The 24,272-nt window shown below is 39.4% G+C and overlaps 1 protein-coding gene across 4 annotated transcripts; it reads left to right on the top strand.

Annotated features, from left to right (window-relative positions):
* Positions 1-1,172: 1,172 nt before the first annotated feature.
* On the top strand, positions 1,173-23,622 carry LOC120504582 (interleukin-1 receptor type 1-like). 4 transcript variants are annotated; one of them, XR_005628055.1, is made up of 14 exons: positions 1,173-1,254; positions 2,616-2,697; positions 3,548-3,817; positions 4,859-5,001; positions 6,724-6,955; positions 8,463-8,652; positions 9,671-9,845; positions 11,002-11,067; positions 14,900-15,020; positions 16,310-16,455; positions 17,240-17,383; positions 18,451-18,615; positions 20,654-21,582; positions 23,353-23,622. XR_005628055.1 is itself a non-coding variant. In XM_039714213.1 (13 exons), the coding sequence occupies exons 4-13, from the start codon at positions 4,911-4,913 to the stop codon at positions 21,028-21,030; spliced, it is 1,707 nt and encodes a 568-aa protein (XP_039570147.1). In that variant the 5' UTR covers positions 1,173-1,254; positions 2,616-2,697; positions 3,548-3,817; positions 4,859-4,910; the 3' UTR covers positions 21,031-23,622. The 4 variants fall into 4 exon arrangements, 1 of the variants encoding a protein (XP_039570147.1); XR_005628056.1 differs by lacking the exon at positions 1,173-1,254 and adding an exon at positions 1,334-1,540; XM_039714213.1 differs by having other exon boundaries at positions 20,654-23,622.
* The last annotated feature ends 650 nt before the right edge of the window (positions 23,623-24,272 follow it).

The raw sequence follows: 24,272 nt of genomic DNA, 5'->3' as shown, positions 1-24,272 counted from the left end.
ACATTATATTTTTATTATTCCTATTAAAATGTATGCTTACCTCCTCTAGAATGTAAATAAAGTTAATGAATGTAGGTCTTGAACAAAAGCAGATATGGGGATAAACAATCACTGAATACCCTGCAGTAATGTAGGACTTTGTCAGGTAGGACTTTTGTCATCACTTTGAGGAGCGAATAAAAGTAAGCTTATGGGAACCAAAATGAAGGAGATGAAGGCAAGCACAGGGGAAAAAGGTTCTGGAAACTATGGACAAGGAAACAATTCCAGGTCAACCTCACCCTGGAAAATTCAATTTCTGTTTGGAGAACTTTAGCTTTACCACCAGACTAAACAGGGAGAACTGTATGGAGTTTCCACACAAACCTGAAGGAAGAAACTATTGTTTGAACCAAAAAAGTGATATTCTGGCACAGTGGAAGGGATAGCTGATCAAACCAGAAAAAAAGGTAAACACTTAGAATCATAGGATCAAAGAATAGTTTGGCTTGGAAGGAATCTTGAAGATATCTGTTTCCAAGTTCAGGTTATATGGTGAAGAGCAAATAGAGCTCTGCTCTAAAAAGAGAGGGTGAGCAACTCAGGTGGCAGCAGACACTCACATTGCCTGTTCAGGTGGATAGCAGACAGGGGTGACAGTGCCTGGACTCACTTCATGAGTGGGGTGGTGGATTGCCAGGGCCTGGTTTCTCTTGTGTGACAGTTTTCCAGAGCAGGCATGATGAAGCCTGGCATGCCCTGGGTGCAATGGGATGCACGGGTACAATCTGTTTCTTTCAATGCATGAAATGTCTCCGCTTCCACCAGGCTGCCGAATGGGCATCAGTCAGCCCAGGGGATCACAGCCTGAAGGGGAGCTAAACCCAGGAGCGACGGCCAAAGGGAGCGGGCTGATGCCCGAGAACACGGGCTTAGCCAAGCTGCGGGGAGATGCCTCGCAGGAGGCCGTACAGGAGGCCACCGTGAGGACCAGCTCTCCCTGTGCCAGGTCCTGCATGCCCTCGGGACTCGGCAGGGCTCGGCGGGGCTGCCCGGCTCCCAGCTGCCGGCCACCGTCCCGGGCCCTTTCCGCCAAGCCTGGCCGGGCCGGCCCGGGGGCGGTCCCGGCCCTGTCCGGGGGAGGTCCAGGGGCGGTCCAGGGCGGTCCGGGGCGGTCCGGGGGCGGTGGCTGTGGCTCCCGGGCGAGGTGGGGAGCGCTGCCCGCCCGCCCCGCTAGTGGAGCGGGCAGGGGCAGCCGGCGGAGAGCGTAGGGAGGTGAGGAAGGGCGGTGGGCGCTGTGGGGACAGTGCTTCGTTCAGTCCCTGGGCCGTGCCGGGCCGGGCTGGGCTGGGCTGGGCTCGGCTCGGCTCGGCTCGGCTTCCAGTACCGCCTGCGCGGCGGGGAGGAGAGGGGAGGGAGGCTGGGTGGGCTGAGGGGTGCAGGCTGCGCTCGGCTGGGCTTTTCCTTCCCGCGTGTCTCCTCCGCGCCGGGGCCCGTTTGCCGTCCTGGGCTGGGGCTCCCCCGGGCCGGTCCCCCGGGGCCATCGGGGTGCCTTGGCCAGGTGAGGTGCAGTGCTGGCGGCTTCCAGAAAACCAACACCGACCCCTGGGTTTGCTGCTTTCAGCTGTTCTGAGGCCGCGTGTGTTTCTGCGGGGTGTGCTGGCACAGTCTCCCAATCTTTGTGACTGCTGGTTTCTGTGCTTTTCTGGCCCCAAATAGCTTCCGTGGAAGTAATTTTTTATTTGCTTTTGTGTCTGCTTCCTCGTTGTGTGTCACATTGTACAAGCTCAGGTAGGAAATACGATGGACAAATGAAGGCTGTAGGAGTGCTAACGCTGCCACATTTTTTAAAGTACTTGTAACAGGAAGCGGGATAATGTTTGCCGTAAATCTTCTTGACCTGGTAAAACACTACAAAAACTATTTCTGTATTTATTTATTGCATAACGATGATCAGACGGGGGCTCTTTATTAACTGCTTGTGTGACAAGAGCAAGATTTTGGGTGAAAGAGATGCGTGTGTCCAACCCAGGACTGAGCTGCTGCTCTGACAGTCCCGGACCTGTGCTGGTCTCAGCCTTGATGGTGCTTGGCAGCAGCCTGGGGAGCCACAGCTTGCTAGGAGAGATCCATCCAAAGTTACTGAGCTGAATCAGGCTCTGGTGTGCTTCCAGCAGCAGCTCTTAGGTTTTTGGTGTTTTCTTTAGGGACTCGAGCAAGCTGCTGGATGTGTTTTGTTTTTCTTCTTCAGAGATGCACTTATTTGACATTTGTATGTGTTTAGATCCTTAAAAAACAGGCTAAAAGGTCTTGCACAAAAGCTGCACAAAAGTATTTTAGAATGCAGAATCCTTAATTCAGATATTTTAATTCACATATTTTATGAGAAATGAGACGCCTGTTACTTATTTTTTGGTATTATTGGTTTCCTCTCTCCTCCTGAGATTAAGACATTATTTTTTTAATACTTTACATCACTGTTTTTGAGAAATATAATTTTGTCTGTATGAGCTATTCAGGTTCTTTTAAATGCCTCCTAACAGTATATTAAGAACTATACTGGAAACTTAATAACTGAATTTGGATTTAAATAAAAAATGTGTCACATTAAAATTCTTATTATTTCATATTGACAGGTATCAGGAGTTAAGATGACATAGAAAAGTATTCAAAGTATGGACTGTGAAATTAACTCCTTCAACTTCATACTGAAAGAAGGTACTGTTTTCAATTTATTTGAATATTGATGAGGTTGCCCTTTTCTCTGGGTTTTGGATAAACTCATTGTCTCCAGTTTGATGTGGAATAGAATGAATAGGTAGCACTTCACTATTAGAGTCAACCAGTGATGGCCAGTCATGTACCCCTACAGATTCTGTTTTTGTTTCTTTCCTGTTTTTCTTTGGTAAAAGCTGGGGCAGTTACCTGAACTTGAAGTACACTTTCTTCAAGTTCAGATTTAGAACAGTTAATACTGTCTCAAAGTTGAACTGGAATTTAGCTTGCAAAGACCTAACTATTGCAGGCTTTGTTAATACTCTTTAATGGCGTTTGGATGTATCTTCACCAGAATATCCTGGATAATGGGTTTGTCTTAAAGATACAACTTTTCTGTAGTTTTGCAGTATGCAAGATTGTCTGGAAAGGAGACACAAGGACTAAAGTTTGTGGTCATTGTGTCAAAGTCAGAATACCCTTATTATAATGCTAATTATCATCTTTGCCCTAAATTTAAGTATTTGTTTCCTTTTAGTTGTTGAACCTGTCTTATAAAGTTGCTTGACAGATTTGTAACATGGTGTTGTTTTTGACAGAAACTTCTTTTCCAGAAGATACTTGCTAGAATTCTTGGTCAGTCTCTACTGCAAGTTTTGTCATCACTTTTTTTTTTTTTGTCATAAATTTTTTTTTTTCATCTTTTTTTTTTAAGTCATCGCTTTAATGTACAGGGGCATGCTCTTGCTGTTACATTTAGGATGTATGTAGAAGAATTAGCTTTGTATGTGTATGCTGCTGTCCAAATGATATGTTTTGTAAAATGTTTTTTCCCTTTCGCTGCTTTTTGCAGGTAAACTGAAACTCCAAAAATGATGACCTGCTCATTGGCAAGTTACAGGAAAAGCACATACAGGGGAACTAAATAAGGACTGTGGTATGAGGGTTTTGCCAGATAAACTGTCCAAAAGAGCTATTTACCTGGAGGCTGTTATGTTAAATTATTGAGCACTGCACTGTGTGACCCTCACTAATACCCCAGCACTTCTGCGTATGAAATGCTTCAAAAGAAGAAACTGCTGTGGCTTATTTGCAACTGAAGTGAATTACATTGGATATAAAAGTAAGTCATGGCTTACTTTTTCATGGAATAACTTATCTGCTTCCTGCCATTTGTAGCTGGGTAGAAGGCAAATATTAACTAGGACCTATGCAATAAATGTTTTGCAATGGACTGCTACATGTGAAACCAGCTTGCTTTAGAGTGAGAGGCAGCAGCATGCAAAACAATCAAAAGCTGAGGAAAGGCAAGGCCCCTGAATGTGCAGATCTTAGGCTACCATGACTGCCAGAAGGGGAAGGATTTGTTTGCCCCCTGTTTGACAGTAGAAAGCTTGGGGAGATCTCTGATTACACCTCACCAAAGAAATGTTGGTGCATCTGAGAGGGAAGCAGGACTTGGTTAAGGTTTAGAGTTTCATAGAAGCCACTTGTGGGCTATGAGGGCAGTGGGTGTGCATTCAGTCATGTCTTTATTGGAGAAAACTGAAAAAAAGACCTGAGGTGTGAATTGAAACCGCAGTTCTTGGACACTTTTTTTTTGCATCTGATTGCAGCAAGTGTCAGATGCAAAAAAATGTCTGTGGTTTCCACAGACATTTCACTTTAGATGCCAATTTTAAGTGGCAGATGATAATGGAGTTACAGTATGCTTGTCCTTCTGCAAAGAAATGCAAGTTACTGCTCTTAAAAGCTGCCTCAGCTGTATAAGAACAGTTCAAAGACGGAAACCTTGTGTGATTGTGACTCTTGTAAGCATTTGGAAAGAAGAGTAGCTTAATCAAGCTTGGTTTTTAAATTAGGCAGTATGGCTTAAATCGCTATGCTAGCATAATTTGTCTTTGCTTGAGGGTTTTGGGGTATTTATTTTTGTTTGTTTAACTATGCTGGTAAAAGAATATTACACTTATGCAAGAGTTATTCCTTTGGGATAGTTCTAGTTCCAGGAAAAGTTCTAGTACAAAGCTGAAAACTGAACAGCTGTTTATGAAGGCCAAGAGCTGCTGTAGTTGAAATCTTCAATGACTGGGACTAAATTACCAAATCCATGTTTTCCCTCCCCAAGATGACTAATGCTTCTTCTGATTATTTTTTTTTTCTTAAGGAGTAATGCAGGGTGCAGAGGGCAGTGCAGCTTGAACAGTCTTACCACACCAATGGAAAAAACTTCTGGTTTACAGCAAAATATGACATCTGTATTTTTGTACATTGGTCATCTCATTGTACTGATACCTCTCTTCAGTGCTGGTAGGTTACATACTTTGTTGAAATTACTATTTACAAAAGAAAATCTGCATGAGATGAGTTGTGTGCATTTAGTAGGCGTTACTGAGAACAAGTAGTGAGTTTGGGGTTTGCTTTTGCTTTTAGCATACTGACAATAGCTGAATGCCTCTGCTGGGTTCAAATTTTACTGGGGATGTCATGGACAAATGGAGATTTTTTTTTTTTAATCTAGGCACATAAATTTAGGGCTCTGAGGCTTTGATTAGCCTCTCCATGTTTCTTGTGAAAAAATCCCAAAGTGATTGGCTTTTCTGACTTAAGGTTACCTATAGAGTTCCCTTTTCATGAGACATTCTGTATGTCTAATCCTGAAAGCAGTAAGGCTGAGGTTTTTTTACAATTAAATTAGTAATATTTTTAATAATAGGTGTAGTATTTCAGTAAAGTTTAGAACTACATAAGTTAATTATGCTTGTCTTGCTACTCTTGCCATAAGCAGTCAAATACTAATGTGTCTTGAATTAGATTGAACTATATGGAGACTTACTTGGAAGTCTTTAAATGGGAAGGCAGTGATATTAGAAAGATTAGTGAAGATTTTATTTATTTTGAAATTGAATATGTTAACTTTGTATTTGTACAGCCATTCGGCAAGATTTGTAAAATCAGTTCAACCAGATGTTTTGCAGTTTCAAATAAAAATTCAGTGTTGGACATAAAATCACAGAATGCTTTGGAATGGAAGGGTCCTTAAAGATAATCAGTCACTGATCCAGCCCCGCTGCCATGAGCAGGGACACCTCTCAATAGACCAGGTTGCTCAAAGTCCCATTCAGCCTGGCCTTGAACATTTCCAGGGATGGGACATCCACAGATTCTCTGGACAAATGTATGCAGAAGCTTGAAAGTTTTACAGTCTGCTTTATAGCCAAATGGTCAGCTCTGTTTGTGCTACAGTAGTATTCTCCAGTAAGTTTTTGTTTGCATATTTGGGCTCTTGATAGCTTTTTGCAGTCTCTGTCCTTTTTTCTCTGATTTTTTTTTGGCTGATGTTGAAAGAAATGCTTCCAAGGCTGCATGATTTGTCCTGTCAACTTGTTACACAGGCATTGTTATAAAAACTATGTTTACATTGGCCTTTTCTGTGATGTTCTGAATAATGGGCCTTTTGGTTAAAGGCGCAAATGTAGGAAGGAAATAATGCATTATAGTCAAGACTTCTTAATCTAAATACTTTTTCTTTCCAAGTTTTTTTTCCCTGATTTGTTTTTGGCTCCACAGTCCTAGTAGCAGAACATTGTCAGGAGCTGCTGCTGTTTGCACTGTGCTTTACATAGATAGTATTTACTTTAAGAATCTGGCAATTGTGAAAAAATACTAGTGTGGTTAAATAACAAGAACATGACACGTAAGTTGGGAAGCTTGGAGTTGCCTTATGAATCCCACGGATCTTCTTTTACCCTGGTTTGCAATGAGGCTGTTTGGCTTGCATGTGCTTGTTGCTTGTTACCCTAACAGAGGGAAGTTGGGCCTTAAGCTTGTAAAATAGGTGATCATGTTCACAACCAGAAGGTGGTAACAAACAAAATAATAGCCTTGTGATGTTTTAATATTAAGTTGCAACAGAAAGGTTTTCTAATTCTGTATAACTTGGAATGGGTATTAATACTTCTTAAACATAAAAGTATAGAAATTAAAAACATTGATAATTTTTCATTTTTTCTTTTTTTTTTTTTTTAACAGAAGGGTGTGTTATTTGTGATTACTTTGTGCTTGTTGGAGAGCCTATAGCTATTACTTGCCCAATAATTACATTGCCAGCACTTCACTCTGAATACAATTTGACATGGTATAAAAATGGTAGTGCTGCAGCAGTGACCACAGAGAGAGATGCCAGGATCCACCAGCGAGAGGGCTTGCTTTGGTTTATTCCTGCTGTGCTGGAAGATTCTGGACTTTATGAATGCAATGTAAGGTAAAGAAGGAAACAAGTTGATTGCTAGTGCTTGCAAGTGTGATAATTAATTTGTGAAACTTGAGTGTACAAAACTTCTTGTTTTAGGTAAAATGCTTAGATCAGTTGAAAGCGCTGTTTTCACCATGCCTTTTGTTTCTGCATGATGCCTGTGTTTCTCTGCTATTCCATGCATTTAGTACTACAAAAGTGGTTCATACAGAAGACTCTCTTTATCTTAAAGTATGACATTACTAAAAATGATCTGTGGGGGTGGTTAGTTGCTTTGCTTGTTTTGGATGAAGTGTAAGGTCACAGGAAAATGCCTTAACCTCTTTGGGTTTTCCTGTGTTCAAATTGCTGTTTGATACTGACAGATCAGAAGAGCACTGGTTTCTTTGTAGGACAAGGCTAAATGTAAGAAAGTTCTAAGAGGATCAAACAGTGCATTTTATCACCACACAAACTTCCTGGAGAGCTTAGCAACTTTTTGGAGGTCTCACTAGAAATCCACAGGTTAAAAGGCTGAAAACAGTTTTTCTGATTTACTTTAAAATATTGCCATTACTGGTCAAAATGAGAATACATCAAAAGAGCAAAGCAGTGTGCTAGACAGCTTTAGAGACTGAAAATAATGTTTTTCTACTACTACTCAAATGATCTGAGTGCACAGAAAACTAAAAAGGAATAGATTCCTTGATAAGTATTGATATGTACCTTTTTTAGTACTTTAAAGCTCTGGCTAGATCAATCTAGCCAAGCACTGGACTTCACTACTTAGGACATCAAATCTTTTTTACAATGGTTGAAATTCACTGTGTGCTGAACAGGAAATTAAGTTTGGGAAGACATACATAAAGTGTTCCTTTCCTTGTGGTGTTGCCACAACACACTGGCAATAGAATGAGACTTTTCAGGCGGCCCTAAATTTGATTTACTAATGTGTAGTTGTGTGTACTGGTGTGCATAGAGTTGTGCTGGAGAGGTTTGCGTTGTGAATGATCAGTGAAAACTTCCAATGTCGCAGGCACATTCCTTCACTGGAGTTTACCAGGAAGCCAAAATTGGAAGTCAGAAGACATGTAATCCTTTCAAAGCTACCCAGCTTTGTAATTTTAATTTAGCCTTTCCTGCTATGGTTTTAGTTACTTTAGGTATGAGGTGTACTCCTGTGGGCACCTCACATCCTCATATCAGCAGAACAAAAAACTTGCTAAAGTTCAGTTGTATTAACTGTAAGCAACATTTTGTGCATCAGACACTTAAGTGCAGCTCTGAGAAGTTCCGATGTCCCCTCTCATGTGTCCAGAGCAAATTCCATTTCTGCTCACAACACAAACTCAGAGCTTATTCCTGTCCCTTCACCTGGAACAGGGGCTGAGAGGTTGAGGATGTTGTTTACAAACTAAGGGAATGCAGCAGGGGTGTTGTAGAGGCAAGGGTGGTGGAGATGCTGAAGTCTCTCTCCCTGACTTGCTGGAAATAATGCACTGTTAATTACCTGACTTGTCTGCTGTTCTAATTACAGGAGCCTTAACCACTCTAACAAAAAAACTATAAACTTAACGGTTTTTAAAAACGATAATGGATTGTGCTTTAATGGAAGAATGAAGTTTGAACAAAAAGTGATGAGCACGAATACTGGAAAGATTATATGTCCTGATCTAGAACAATTTAAAAATGAAGACAATAATCAGCCTGAAGTACATTGGTATAAGGTATTGAGCATACGTATTTCATATATTCAAGATACAAAATGTATTATTTAAAATGTCTGTCATGGTTTGACCCTAGCACAATGCCAAGGCCTCCATGACATTGTATATTTCTAAAAGGGTTGCTGTGAGATGTGACCCAGGAACAGAACAAAGCTTTTGGAAGGGAAGGTGTGTTTTCTCTACAGTTTGAGTACAGCATGAGTGTGAATAAGAATTGTGAAATTCTGATTTGTCCTTTGATTATTTTATGTAGATAATAAGTTTTAAAACTTGTATGTTTCTGTAAATAGAAGGCTTTGCATAATTATCTCAGTTTCTCAGAATATTAGGCATTGTTAACTATGGTGTGGTATTCTTATGCTTCTTACTTTGGTTCTGTGAAAATGCTCTGTAGCCTGTGCAAGCTTGAAAACATGTATTTTATCTGTTTTAAGGTAAAAATCTAAACAGTTCAACTCCTAATTCTGATGCTGGTATTAAAGCAGCTACATGGGCCTATACACGTTAAATAGCCTTGGTGCAGCACCTATATATCTTTTGAGGTGAAGAGATTCTCCACTGCTTTTAGGTCAAGGAAGAGAAGGAAGTTTTTTCTCAGAATTTGCATTACCACAGAAATGGGGATACACCCAAACAGCACGAGGCACTGCTACAGCAGCTCTGTCATCACAGAGGAGTAGGGGTGGAGGCATGTGTTCTCATAAACTCTGCTGCATGTGTAATAACTTCTACTACACCTGAGATAGAAAACTGTCAAGCTGTTAATGTAGGCTGTGAACTAAAGCAGAGTGTTTGAAAACTTCAAGGGTTGGCTGCAGTTATTTTTTTTAAAAGTGCAAATGGAGCAAGATGTTATCAGACTTTGTTAGACTGTAGTAATGCTTAGAAAAGAATCCACATCATGGCTTTCAAGGAAGTCAGTGTTTGTCAAATATTCTAATCATCAGTAGAGTACAGTAACAGGTTTGTCAGATTTTTTTAGTTCCCTTTAAGTCACTGGTACCTTTGGTGTGTTTAGGAGTGTAAACCTGGATTTCTTGAAGACAAGCGGCTTCTTTTGGCAGAGGGTGAAAATGCTGTTTTGATTCGTAATGTAACTGTGCAAGACAGAGGAAACTACACGTGCCGTATGGTGTACACATATATGGGGAAACAATTTAATGTTTCAAGAACCATAAGTCTAGAGGTTAAAGGTGAGTGCCTGAGGTTATTCTCTTTTTGGCTCTGCTGTAAACATATGTATGCAGGCATAAGATATTTGGCATGTTACTTTTCAGCTCTGTGAAATTAGAGTTGTAAGTCTTCTTTAATTTATTCCTGAACATAAAACTGAAAGGCAATGTGGCATGTTGCAACCCTTGAGCATTGCTTTTGAGGAAGAATTGTCATGGGGAAATGAGTAATGCAGGGTTAGGAATGAGAATGAGAAGAAAACAGTGGTTCCTGGGGTGGAGGTATTGCTTTTGCCAAAACAAATAGTGCACCAAAAGTAAATAAACTTAAAAATAGAAGATTTTTTTCTGAGACTATCACAGCAAATTATCTGCTTGAAGCCCTGTTGGTAAACTTGCTTCTCTGTTGATGGGAAAGGCGATGTGATAAGCTGTATAAATGACAAAAAAAGTTAATAAATCTTCCTCTGGAATGGATTGGCTTAGTGTTGGCACTTGGTTGTGCTTTTCTGCTGTCTCACTCTGGCAGTAGTGTAATTTATTGCACTGGCTATTGTGATTATGTCTTTGTGGGCCATGTTGCTGGTGACCTGACTAGTAAAATGATGATAGTCCTGTCAGAATAGTTGTCTGGAGACAGCAGGTCCATCTTTTTAGGTTAAACCAAAATTCTGACTTTATATAGGTGATGTAAGAACAGTGGGTTGTTGGCAACCAATCTATACATTGTGCAGAATGACACAATTCTAGCCCAATTTAAGTACATGCTTGTTTAAACTTTTAGTTAAAGAAATATTAATTTTGTCTAGGTGGTCATTGATACAACCCTTTTTTTCTTCCTTATCAGTCTCTGGAAAAGTTAACTGAGTTTTTTGGTTTTGTCTTGGTTGTTGGTTTTGTGCTGCTTTCATGTCTGCTGCCAGTAAATTTGAGATTTTTTAAAAGCATTTTAAATTTTTTTTTTTTGTTAACTTGGAAGCTAAAATAGAATAAGTTGGAGAGAGTAGAGAAAATATCTTATGAGACATTTCTGTTGTAAATTTGAAACTTGTAGTAAGTATGGCTCTACAATAATACCAAACAATAAATCCAAACCCACTGTAAAACCAAAAGTATTGTCACTTGAACTAAGTTGTGGATCTTTTTGTGCCTGAACGTTTTATTTTTCTTTGGTTAGAAAAACCACTGCAGATGCAACCAGAGTTTATTTATCCAAGGAACAATACAATTGAAGTAGAACTTGGTAAGTAGTGACTATTTAAGAGATCATTAACTTTAATGAAAAAAATAAGCTCCTGGCCTTTTTGAAAAGATGTGTGAACAGTTCCACAGACTTCAGCAAGACTGGAAAATAAGTATGTGAATGGAGAATATCTGGAAGACAGAGGATAGATAATAGAATGTGATTCCCACAAATAATTTGTGGGGGGAAGTAACTGTGCCTAAGATTGGAGTCTCTTGACCAGCAGTGTTGTACAGGATGCATTTATTTATTTTCTGTTATTTCCATCTGTCCTTTTTTACCATTTCTCTGTGTTTGTGTCCTGATGTATCCTCAGTATCTGTGGAAATATGGTTTATGTACATGTAGCATGTTAGCATAGTTAGCAGTTGACGTGTTCAGTAGCTCTTTCTCTTCCTCTGTGTTTCCTGTCTCCCTTCCCTCGCCACAACCTGGATTTTGTTCCTTGTTTTAGGGCAATACAGATTTTGGATACTGATGTTTTGTGAAACAGTGAGCTGCTAGTTGATACATATCCCAGGTACTGTTTATCTTGGAAATTTCTTAAATAAGAGATTCTGGGTATAAAGAATAACTTCTTCAACAGAGAGGACAGCTGAGCAGTGCAGCAGGCTGCCCAGAAAAGTTGTGATGTCTGTCTTTAGAGGTTTTAGAATCTGACTGAGTAAGTCTCTCAGCAGCCTGATCTGACTTCAGAATCAGGCCATACTTTGAGCAGGAAATTGGACTGAAGACCTCTCTTTCAACCTCAATTGTTCTGTAATTCTCTGGGTGAAGCATATTTTATTCCAGTCTTTACCCAAGCAAAGTTACATGTGTTTAAAGTGCACCACATATCTGACAAAGTCCAGAAGAATGAGATTGGAGCTGTTTAGACTGTATTTTTTAAAACTAATTTTGTACCAAAGGGGGTGGTTTCAAACAAAAAAATTTAATTTGATTTAAAAGGCCATTAACTGATTTTGGAGAAGCGTGATTGGCTGTTTAGTAGAGTTTCTTAGTACAGGAAACTGTTTTGTAATCTTTTGAGGAATTAGATCATTAGAGAAGCTCTGAGCAAAGGTTGCATTTGTCCCATTGACACCACATGGGAGGTCAGGCCAGAGCATTGTGGATTATTTTTATGTGCATCACCCTCATGGAATTTCACGTAACACATCTACTGTTGCTGCTGCTTTTTCTGACTTTGAGCTTGTAAATTGTATGCAGTAGGTGATGTTTTCTCCTATTAATGCTTCATGGTTCTTTTGTATCATGTGAAACATTTTTGTCTGTGCTAAATTCTAACTTTCAGTAGATAGGGTATTAAATTGGATAGCACTGATGGGTTTTGTGTGTATGTGTTTAGGGGTGGTTTTGGGGTTTTAGTGTTTTTTTTTTTATTTTGTTCTTTTCTTTTCTTTTTGGGCTCAATAGCTTGTGAAAGATAACTTACTCTGAAGTTGCCAGGTTCTGGTGAGGATGGGTAGATTTTGACTAGAATTGTGAATGTGCTTTAATATAAATTATGTTCTTCCAAAGTCCAGAAGGCTTTGTTTTAAACAGTGAGAATATTCAGGATCTGATACAAAAAGTATTATTTTAAAAGCTTACAGTCCTGTGATCTTCAGATGGTTATTTAATTGTGATCTTCAGATGGTTATTTAATTCTGTTGAAATAATCTGGAATCACTCAGCAGCCCCTTCTTTTCTGGTAATTACATCTTCTCTGTCTTCATTACAAGAAATACATGCCTGAAAAACTTTCGGTTCTTTCACTATTAAGGAAATTTGTTCACCAGATTTTGGAAAAAAACAGGGAGACTTTCATAGTAATTATTTTACCTCCCCATAACCCTAATTTTTATGTGAAAACTTGACTTTTTCTTTGTAACTGTAACTATGGAAGAAATGAAGTAACGTTACAGTCGGACTTCTCTGTACTGTATCCCCTGCCCATGAAAGTATCGTGTAAATCTCATCCCCAGTTTTGACTGGTAGTTATCTCATTTAATTCAGGAAAGTTCTTACTGGTGCAGCCTCCCCTCAGGAGGAGTCTGATCTGCAGGCTCTTAAATTTATTGAAGGCAGTGTTAGGGTTTTGTTCAATCCTTGATAGCATTTTCTGGGCAATTTATTAGTCCAGGGGCTGGCTGTGACTCTCAGCCTAAGTCATTAAGACTGTGTTATAGGACAACTTATTTAGCCACCTTATTGTAGAATTTGGTCCATATTTGCTATGGCTTGGGCACAGCATTAATTCAAAGTTGTGTTGGTGTATTGTTAGGTGCTTTGGACCAACTAAGATGAGCAAACCTTGACTGCCTTACAGACATTAGGGTAATAGCCACAGGTGAGACTAAAAGGAGACTCCAGCCACAAAGTGGGTTTATTGTGACTACTGAGATCTACAAGTGATTCCCTATTACAGGGACACATGGGGGGGCACTTCCTAAAGGAATTTGATGAGATTTGGTTTTATTTGTTTTAAAATCACATTGCCATTCAATATTCAATATTCTCTGTCCAGTACCTTCAGTGGGGTACTGGGGGAAAAAATAAAACATCCTACTGCATGTCTGGCTGTGAGGCAGAATCTTTAAGCAGCTTCATGAACATGTGTATGGAAATAGCTATATGGTTTTTGAATGAGAAGTGGCAGAAGGTGGTGTCGAAACTTAACAGCACATTCATGAATGTGTGGGCATGGAATGCTTGCGGGTTTTTTTTTGAATAATTGTGCAATGCACTAAACAACATATTAATTGTTGTGGTAGAAGAATATGAGGGAAGAGATCACGGAGTGTCTCTGATTTCTGTGCAAACTCTTGTTCAAGTAACTGCTTTCCATGTGAGCTAAAGGTTTATTCCATACTTTTGTTAGAGACCATCCCTTGGTGGAAGCATCTAGATCTGATGCGGTTCTAGGAAATGAAAGACTAAGATCTTTACGTAGGCCAGCTGAGAGAGCCCACCTTCTCCTATCAAATCATTACTTCCATGGGTAAAATACAGAAGGAAAGGAATCCAAGAAAGCTGCTTACCTTCCTGTACATGGAGCTTGCTGAGGTACATTGGCAATAAATACATTTTGCAAATTGGCTTGCTTAATACTGAGATGTTCTGTAAGATCTGGACTCTTGGTGGCAAAGGAGCTGAGTGACAGGTGAAGTCAAGTGTGGTAATATTCAGAAACCATCCCAGTGGACAGTGCTGGCCAAAAGATCCTGATTTGGAGTAAAGATATGCATGGCCATTAAGAATGGGATTCATCTCCCAGATGTAGGTTGTCTGCACATGAGTATGTGCATATGATCCGAGATCCTTAACTCAGGCCAGTATCAACAGGAGCTCAATTCAGTTGCCTACACAAAGAGTGCTGTTTTGGGTGTCTGGCTACTCTAGCAGTGTGGTTTTCTTGAAGATCTGGAGTCCTGTCTGACAACTCCATATGGATACCTTGGATGCTTGAGAGCATCTCAGATGTCACCATAGGTATACATGCAACTGATTCGAGCCTGGAGATCTTTCAGTGAAGTCTGGGCAGTCATTCAGTTAAGGTATCTACTTCAATGTGTGTAGACTTCAGCAGAGATGAACTCTGTTACTACCTTAGACACCTAGCTTGTATGTAGATATGAATATTTGGACACCTACATTTAGGGTGGAATTTATACCCAGATTGTAGACATCCAAATTTGAATTACAAATGGATGAGTTTTAAGGACTTTGCTTTTCATAAGGTAAGTAGGTTTCTTTTATAGCCCTCCTTTTCCCAGCTGTTCCCTCATCACTTGATTCTGCTCCTATTACAAGATCTTCAGTTTCTGTGTTTACATTTGTTTTTTTGTAGGCTCTCATGTAGTTATGGAGTGTAATGTATCAAGTGGCATAAATGGCTTGATTCCATTCTGGCAAGTTAATGATGAGGATGTTGATATCTTTGATAAAACCTACAGGGAACACTTTTATGAGTAAGTATCCTTATACATTGAATTTGTAGTAGGTGAAGTAATCCGCAGTAATGTACAGTGAATTCATTATAAAGTAGCCACTACTCATTGAAAGGCTGATTTGAAGTCTGTATCAAACAGAAGTATGTTCTTATTGCTTGGTTTTAAATGAATAACATTTCATTATAAATACTAGGTCTGACACAAATAGAATGAAGCAAACATGTAGATTTTTATAATACTATTGTGAAATACTATTTTGTAATGCTTAGTTATGCATTTTTTCTTATGTGTTTTTTTTTTTTTCAACAGTACATTAAAGTCTTTCCTTTATCATTAATATGGGAAGGATAGACTGTTCCAAAATAAAAAGTCACCCAACTTATTTTTATTTGTGAAAATGGTCCTTTTTAAAGTACAGACACAGCTGCTAATCCTCAAGAACACAAGGCAGAAACTCTTGTTGCAGGACATTTAGGTTCCAATGTTTGACTACCCTGAAGTAAAAAAGTGTTCAGGCGGAATTTCAGATGGGAAAGTCATTCAGTTTGTGTTCATAGGCTCTTGTCCAGGTCAGTGGGCACTACTGAAAGGAACCTGGCTCCCTCTTCTCCACTCCTTCCTCCCATCAGGTATTAACACACTTCGATGAGATCCCTCCCCTGCCCCTGAGCCTTCTCTTCTCCAGGCTGAGCAGTCCCGGCTCTCTTGTGTGATGGATGCTCCAGTTCCTTATCTGTCACATCACTGCACATGACTTGCTCCAGCAAATCCATCCATCTCTTGTACTAGGCCCCCAAAACTGACCCCACTACTCCAGGTGTGATCTCACCAGTGCTGAACCTCACTGAAGGACCATTTCCCTTAACCTGCTAGCAGTGTATTTCCTAATGCAGTCCAGGATGTCTGGGGTCTGGTTATTCCTTCTCATATGCAGGATTTGCATTTTGCTTAGAACTTCATGAGTATATTTTTTAATTTGTCCATCCTGTCAAGGTTTCGCTGGCTGTTGTATCAGACATCCCTCTGAGTTTTGTGTCACCTGCAAAGCTGCTAATGGTGCACTCTGTTCAACTTGGGGGAAAAACCCAACAAACCCAACCCAAAAAAACCTGAAACAACTAAGCTCAGTATGTTTTCAGTTCATGAGATTGTTAGTTACAGAAGTTTATTTACTGTGTTTCACTAGCTTCTTAGGTTTATAGAGATAAAAAAAATTAATGTCTTTGTGGATAGATGAATCTGTCTCATATTTACCATAGATATTGAGTTATGTGCAGATGTTTTCCTTTTACCTTTTTTTATGACAGAGAGGGATTGCCTCATGGACTTGCTGTATCTGGAACAATATTTAACATTTCAAAAGTGAAATTAAAGGACTATGCTCATAAGTTCTTCTGCCACTTCATATATGGTTCTCAACAATTTACAGCGTACATCAAATTGGAATACCCAGGTAAGAGATCTCTTCTTGACAAAATGATCATTGACTTGTCAGTTAGTTTTACAATGCCCTACTTAGAATTAAAGCTGTGTGATGTAGTGTTATGCAAAATGGGCAGTGCATCTCAGTACCTTTCTTTGTGAATTTTTTTTGTCACATTCTTAGCAAAATGAAAGAAAATAGTGCTTTTGATATATCTTCTCTCATTCGGTATTTTGGGACTGAAAGTGAATATGAGCTCTAACTTGTTACATTATTATAATTTCTTCATAAAGATTATCAGGGTAGGATTTAACTACAGAAATTCTTTAATGCATTGACTAAAACATGCAGTTTGTGGAGGGTGTTTGTTTAAGGACAGTAAATGAATAGGTTCACAGACAGGTCATTGAAGGGGCAGAGACAATGGAAAGCTAGTTGGTCTGGGGAGATTAGCTGGTCAGGAAATCACCTCCCCACCTTTGACTTCCTTGCTTTCCAACTGATAGACTTTTGTACAGGAATTCTCATTCTGCTGCTGTGCTGGGTTATATGTCAATATTTTATTTTGGTGTTTCAGCTGAAGAGTAGCCTCATTTATCATATTGCTGAGGTATTTTTCTGAAAGATAAAAGTAGGCTTATCAGATAACAGTAGTGTCAGAAAGCATATATTAAACAGTTTGTCCTATTCTTTCACTCCTTTTAAAACAAAAATATTTTAATGGATAAACAATTTTGAACAATCCTTGTATTTTCCTAGTCCTAGTTTATAGTTGTACTTTATTTGTTTTCTTTCTTATTCTATGCTGCTGCAGCTCGAAACATTCAAGGGTACTTAATTGGAGGAGGAGTTTCCTTGGTATTTTTAGTATTTTTTACTCTCTTCATCTACAAGATCTTCAAAATTGATATTGTGCTTTGGTATCGGGACTCCTGCCATCTCTTCCTGGGGAAAAAAGGTATGTTTATGTAACAGTGCTGAGTGTTGTTTTCAGCTCCCACCTTTACTTGCAAAGCAGTGAGTTACTCTCATGGACCATGATTGGTCTTCCTTGGGGTTTTTGAAAGGATAATACTGTTTTTCGGATATTTAGAATTAGTTCAGATGACAAAAGCATCTACAGGAGAAAAAGTCAGCAACTTTCCGGGAGTACAGAACTATCATTGCTTTTCCTGAAGACCCACCCTGGTGATTTGAATACTGCTCTGACAGCAGTTTTTCAGATTACTTTTAATTACTGTTGTTACAGAAAGCAGTAATACATTAGAAGTGTTAAGTGTTTTTTATTTTCTGTAGATGAAACAGGGAAAATATAATTTTGTTTTGCTTTCTATTTAAAGGCACTTCTGATTATTTTACTGTCTGGAAATTTTGCTTTCCTGGCATTCAGAACAATGTTGATAGGGGTGTTGTCTATGAGAGTATGCTGAAGTATGAGTAATTTCCAACCATCTGAGAGGAGATACTTTCTGTTTCTCTAGCCATGTATCTTGTGGAGGTATTGATATTCTCTTAGATTTTCTTGGAAGTCTTTTAAATTAGATCTTTTTGAAAAGTTTGATCCAAAATATCTAGAACAATTCAGATCTTGAAATTTGACACTTTGTTTTTGTTGTTGTGTCTACGTGGTTGCTGCGGTTTGAAACTCCAGGTTGCAACACCACCTATGAGTTTGATGACAAATGGAATTTTAAGTATCAGTTGTGCCACTGGGTCCATTGTTTTTCAGATAATTCAGTGATGACTTTTTTTATTTAGTGTTCCATAGAGAAAGTTTCAACTTAATTTTTCAGGTCTCTTTTGACTATTCAGATTCAGCATCCTGAATTCTAGAAGGCCTGATCCTACAAATATTTCAGGCTTTGTATAATCACACATGCTTAGCTAATATAACAGGATTGGGGCATAAAACAATTATTCAAGTAAGGGAAAGCTCCCCAGAGTTTAGAGATTTTGCATGTTTGCTTGCTTGCTCTTGTATCTTTAGAATTTATTTTTATGGAAGTTCTATTGCTCACTCCTTAGTTTCAGATGAGAAGATCTATGATGCTTATGTTCTGTATCCAAAGAACAGAGAAAGCTGCTTGTATTCATCAGATATTTTTGCTCTGAAGATACTGCCAGAGGTCTTAGAAAGGCAGTGTGGATATAACCTCTTCATACTTGGGAGAGATGATTTACCAGGAGAAGGTAAGTTACCTGAAGACAAATTTGACTTGAGTTTTCTTGTTGACCTGGAAATAGAACTGAAAAACAAGCAGTCAGATGAGAGTCTAAATATCTCTCATCATCAAATGAACTTTTTTTTACAGTTGAAGGATTTTGGTAGTGGTTTGAGAAGGAAGGGTTCCCTGAGAAGTAGAATCTAAAGCGCTGCTTAAATTTTCCAGCTTGAAAAAATGCAATAGTCTGTTCTCAGGGTTTAGCCATGGGGTTTTTGTGTGGTATTTACCATATTTCACTGTGACTTTACTGACTGGAATGCCATTGATGGGGGGTGTGATTGTTTGATGCTACCACAATGTTAGTGCTTCTATGAAAATCTATTTTTTAATGGTTTCTGTGAGATGTGACTAGAAATAGAACAAAGCAGGATTTAGCTTAGGAATAAAGGAAAAAACTTTATTAATTTACAATATCTAAAAAGGAACACACAGAACTCAGAATGAAAACTTTATAAAACATTTTTCCTCTTTCCCTCAATTTCTACTACAGCACAATGAGGTAAAACTTTAGATTTTTAATCTAGCTACTACTCCTCAGATAATCAACTCTCATTTCATTAAGGAGAAAGGAGTTTTCTTGTACTATAGGCTTTTGTAGGAAATACAGTTTAACTTCTTGTGTTTCTATGTTACACATGGCACTGCTTGGAGAACATTTACTCTCATGACTTTTTTCTTTCTATGTCTACTGCTCCCACTACTGCACATGGACTTTAACTGCTTTTAGGGTTTTCTTGTTAAGGATGCTTTGCTCCATTTAAAAAAAGCAATAGTCTTTCACTTTTCAGACACCGTTCATCCCCTGGGGCTGAGGGGTCTCAAGAACAGAGACCTTCTTTTTCTTTACTGAAGACAGAGGGCACTACTACACCCTCCTCATCTGTCTCTCTTTATGCACTCTTTTATATAACATCACTGCACTCTTTTGGCTCTAAGCCATTGCCTCCCCATAAATGCAGTCTCTGTGTTACAGGAAGAAATGGGTCTGTCCATGGCTATACAGGAAGAGTCTAGTTAAAGGCTACTCCATCATCTCTTCTCACCTAGAATTCTTTTCAACTTCTTCTGACATCTTTCACTTGCATGAACTTTTGCCACACTTGCCCATTTCCTTCTATTTCATCTCTATCTCTCTCCTCATTCAAATCTAGGAGGATCAGTACTTGCAAGGTTTCCATTATCTAAGAAAAGGGTTAAAATCTCAGGCTCTGCCTGCCCAGAACTCCCACGGCAGCTGGGCACCTTCTTGCCACACCCCCCCACCCCCCCATCATCTCTCTTCTTCAGCTGTGCTGCCAGCACAAGATATTAAATTTCAAGGTGGCACAGGCACATGCCCTCTCTCTCTTTCCCCCTCTCTCTGTCCTGGGGGGTGGTGCAGCAGGGGAAGCCTGACCTCTTTCACAGAATGGAACCAAAAGAAAGTTTTCCTGAGAGTTCTCTGCTTTTTAACCCGCTGTGTCTCAAAAGTGTATCCATGTCTTCAGTAGTCACACCAAGTGCCAATATTCAAATCTAAGTACTGCTTAGTTTGACCACAACCTCCCAAAAAACTCACTTCCATATCAACCTAAAACAGGAGGAATCTTTTTTTTCCTCTTCCACTTACTGGAACAAAACCAGTTAAGCATATCAGAAACAGACTGTTTAAGGTAAAAAAGCTCCTGTGGTTCTGGAACTTGGGAAACTTGGGGTTTTTTTGCATTTGTATCTATGATGGTAACAAAATGGCATTGGCAAGATGAGTAGTAGATGGTAGCTCTTCTCTGTTTCTGCAAAACAAGGATATGGACATAGACTCTGATGGGGTCAGATTGTGTTGCATTGGCCAGATTTCTATAGTGGGCAAACCCAAGGTAACTAGTTATATCCTCATACCCTCTCCCTGTTTTGATGTCAAGTGTGTCGGCTTAAATATCGAACAGCTGATGAATTAGCTGCAGAATACTGGTAAGAGAAAACAGAAATCCAACCTTAATTTTGCACAATCTTTTTCTCTACAGCTGTGATCAGCGTTGCTGATGAAAAAATCCGTCAAAGTAGAAGAGTGATAATTGTTTTAGTACCAGAGCCCTCCTGTTACAGCATTCTGGAAGATGAGTCTGAAAAGCAGCTAGCCATGCATAGTGCTCTTATCCAAGATGGCATTAAAGTAATTCTCATTGAACTTGAAAAAATACAAGATTATGCAACCATGCCAGAATCCATCAGATATATTAAGCAAAAGCAGGGGGTTATCCGATGGAAAGGGGACTTTTCAGAAAGGTCCCACTCAGCAAGAACCAGATTCTGGAAGAAAGTGCGCTACCAGATGCCATCCAGAAAAAGTGGCTCTTTACCACAATTGCATTTGTTACCAAAAGACTTGAATAACAAATGAGAAATGACACTTAAGGACTGATTTCAGTTCACACAGTTGGTGATGGATTGACTGAAGGTCCCATGTATCTGTTTTGTGCAATCTCATCCACATTTACTGGAGTGGAGATACTACAGTTTCATCTCCAGATGTGAATCGTTTTTACTTCTGGCTGGATCAACAGAACACCATGAAATATCATCAGTAGCACATGTAGGAAGGACACAAGTAGTTTTCCAAGAATGATTCTGTGAAATTCCCTTGTATTAAAAATGAAAGGACAAAAAATTGTCAAAAACCTGAAGCCAATGAAGAAAATTTGATTTTTTTTCCTGCAATTAAAGTTTCAATATGAAGGGAATTACACTGATTATTGTTGTAATACAGGTAATGTGCATGGCTGGTGCCAGTAAATGTTTGTTTCTTTTTTTTTTAATGAAATGACACAAACCTTTTCTTTGTTACAAGTTTGTTACTTGCCTTGTTCAATTTGAGGAAAGATAAATCCCCATGTTACTGCATCAGTGTGTTATCATCCAGGAGAATTCACAGAATTCACATGCAGGAGAAAAGGTAAGAGACAATTCCAGCCCTCTAAAAGTGCTGTTGAACCCGACAAAGCTTAAATACTCTTCCTTGATCTTTTTTACATTTGAAAGATCAATGCCAATTTTAGTCACTTGTCACATGCGGTTAATGTAAAAATACCTTTGTAATCTGTATCAAGTCAAAAAAATAATCTCCAGAGAACTTTTTCTTTCCAGTTAAATGGCTTAATATATTTATTTACCCAAATGGAACAATTGGCTAATGATACAGTCTGTCATGGGAGGTACTGGATGATTGACTTCATCCACCTTACCTTAAGGACCATGTCAAGGGGCAGAGAGAGAGAGAGATGCCCCTGTGTTACCCCCTGCAGCTGCTTGCTTTTCTCCTTTCCCTCTGCTCTGATATGTAAGGAATCTGAGATGATTGTGTGCTGGAGGCTACAGTCACAGCTTTCCAAACAAAGGGAAAGGAAGCTGTGTAAAATGTTGTATCCTTTCTCTTTCATTTTAAAATATTTTTAATAGTATTTTATATACCAAGTGTTAACTCTAGTTATGTTTGACTTGTAGGCAGTGATGTAGTTTGCGATGATCAATTCTTTTTTTGAGGCAGGGAATTGATTTGAATGATTAGGAAAATTCATCAGATCTCTTTAATGCTATGGTTATAGCTATTAATTTTATAGAAACAGGAGATGAGAGCCAAATTTCCCATGTAATTTCAGTCTGTCCTTGAACGTTACGCTTTTAGGCTGTGAGATTTTGTTGTATAGGGAAGCCTCAGGAGTTGACTGTTACTGCTGCTTGCAACTCTGGATTTCTGTGTCCTGTCAGCTTCTTTCTTGCAGCACCTTTTGCTCTCCTACCATTCAAACTCCAACCTATATTTTCTCTTTCAGCTCCTTTATCTTGAAACAAGCAGCTTGCTTTTGTGTCAAACTTCATCACTTTTCAAGCTCTGATTGAAGGCTCTTGCAAATTAGGCAGAAATTTTCCCTCTGGAATCTCCACTTGTTTGTGTGAAAAAAATTATATTCTGCAACCTTCAGAATCTATCTATTGATTTACACACTGCAGTGTTGGCTTTTCTTCTTTCATGGCTCAAGCAATTTTCTTATGCCTCAATACTCAACCAAACAAAACTGTTCTGGCTGATAAGTGACAAAACCAGTGCAAGTAAGTTCTTTTCCCAACTAAATTAAGTGTGTGCTGGAAACTAGAAACAGTGCTTTTGAGAGACAGTGTCTTCTGAGCTTTGTGAGTTATGTGTGTGTTTGGCCAGAATGGAATAAGAATCTTTTCATTCCAGGAGGAAGGCGGGAAAGTACATTTGAAATGTCAGACTAATTCAAACTGCTATGGTACTGAAGTGTTTTATTGATGAATGTCATGTATTACAGACCTATGCAGATGCACATAGTCTTTTCTCATTCTGTGTTTTAGTCACAAGAGAAGTGTCAAGGCATGATCAGTCCTAATCATGGAGTGTTTAGCATTTACTTAGCTGTTCATGCTCTCTGCCTTTAAATATGGTGTGTGTTCAGTGGCAGCCTGTTGTAGGGTAAAAGAGCCTTGAGATCCATCTGAAGTCACTGAAAACCATCTGAACAAGTCTAATTGTTACAGTTCACATTGATAGAAGAATCAAATAGTACAGGAGCTGTATGGTTTAGTCACAAAACTCTTCTTTGAGAAATCCCTGTATCAAATGTGAAGACCAGACATTGGCATTATGGTATTTGTACTCTGAGAACTGGGGTGTAACACTGATTTTGTGCTTTCACCTTGACAGCTCACAGTATGCAGGCCAGCCAACAGAGTTCCAGCAACCTCAATCCTAATTACTTCTGCTGAGTGGAACAGATTGAAAGGAGAACTGCTACTTGTTATCCCTAACTTTAGGAATGGAAGGTTATTTTGCTGAGCCAAAATAGTGTTTTAAAAATATTTGTTCCTTTTGATATATTTATATAAATAATGCTAAAGTTTTCATGTGTGTTATGTAAAGGCACTTTGAGGAAGAGTCCATTTTAAAATTTAATAAAGGCACTACATATTTTTTCATATGCATTGCTGTTTCTTTTGCCCTCTTTCTCCTAAGACATACTGAGAATGGACAATGGCAAGCAGCGGTTGTGACTCAGTGGCTTAACAAGACTGCTATGATAGATCTTTGTTCAGGCTGCTGCCAGTCAATCTGGCTGTGGTACAACACTAGCACATACCCTGCCTGGCTAAACAGAGACTGTGAGCCTGGCTCTGCTCTCTCTGGTACTCTCCTTGCAGCAAGGTGAAGCTAGAGCAGCCCCAAGGCTGCTGCACAGCTCTTGGGGACCAGCATGGTCCTCAATAGTGCCATACTGAGCAGCCTTTTGCTGCAGCTCCTCAGGAGCTGGGGAAATGCTGGTGACCTCAGTTGGGGGGAATGTCAATTGCTTCTCAGCAGGAGTGGAGAGGCAGCCTTCTCTGATCAGCTGCTGGAGCAAGTGCTTACTCTCTGAGAGTTGGGATTGTTCAGCCTGGAAAAGAGAACTTTGGTGAGGACAAATAGTGCCCTTCCAGGGCCTGAAAGGAACTTACACAAAAGATGGGGCAAGGCTTTACAAGAGCATGTAGTGACAGGACAAGGGGGAGTGGCTTAAAAGTGAAAGTGTAGGTTTAGATCAGATATCAGGAAAAAATTATTTACTCTGAGGGTGGTGAGGGACTGGA

Source organism: Passer montanus, unplaced genomic scaffold (genome assembly GCF_014805655.1).
Source record: "Passer montanus isolate IOZ18808 unplaced genomic scaffold, ASM1480565v1 scaffold3, whole genome shotgun sequence".
NCBI lineage: Eukaryota > Metazoa > Chordata > Aves > Passeriformes > Passeridae > Passer > Passer montanus.
The sequence above is the reverse complement of the archived record's forward strand: the minus strand, read 5'-3'. Positions and strand labels throughout refer to the sequence as shown.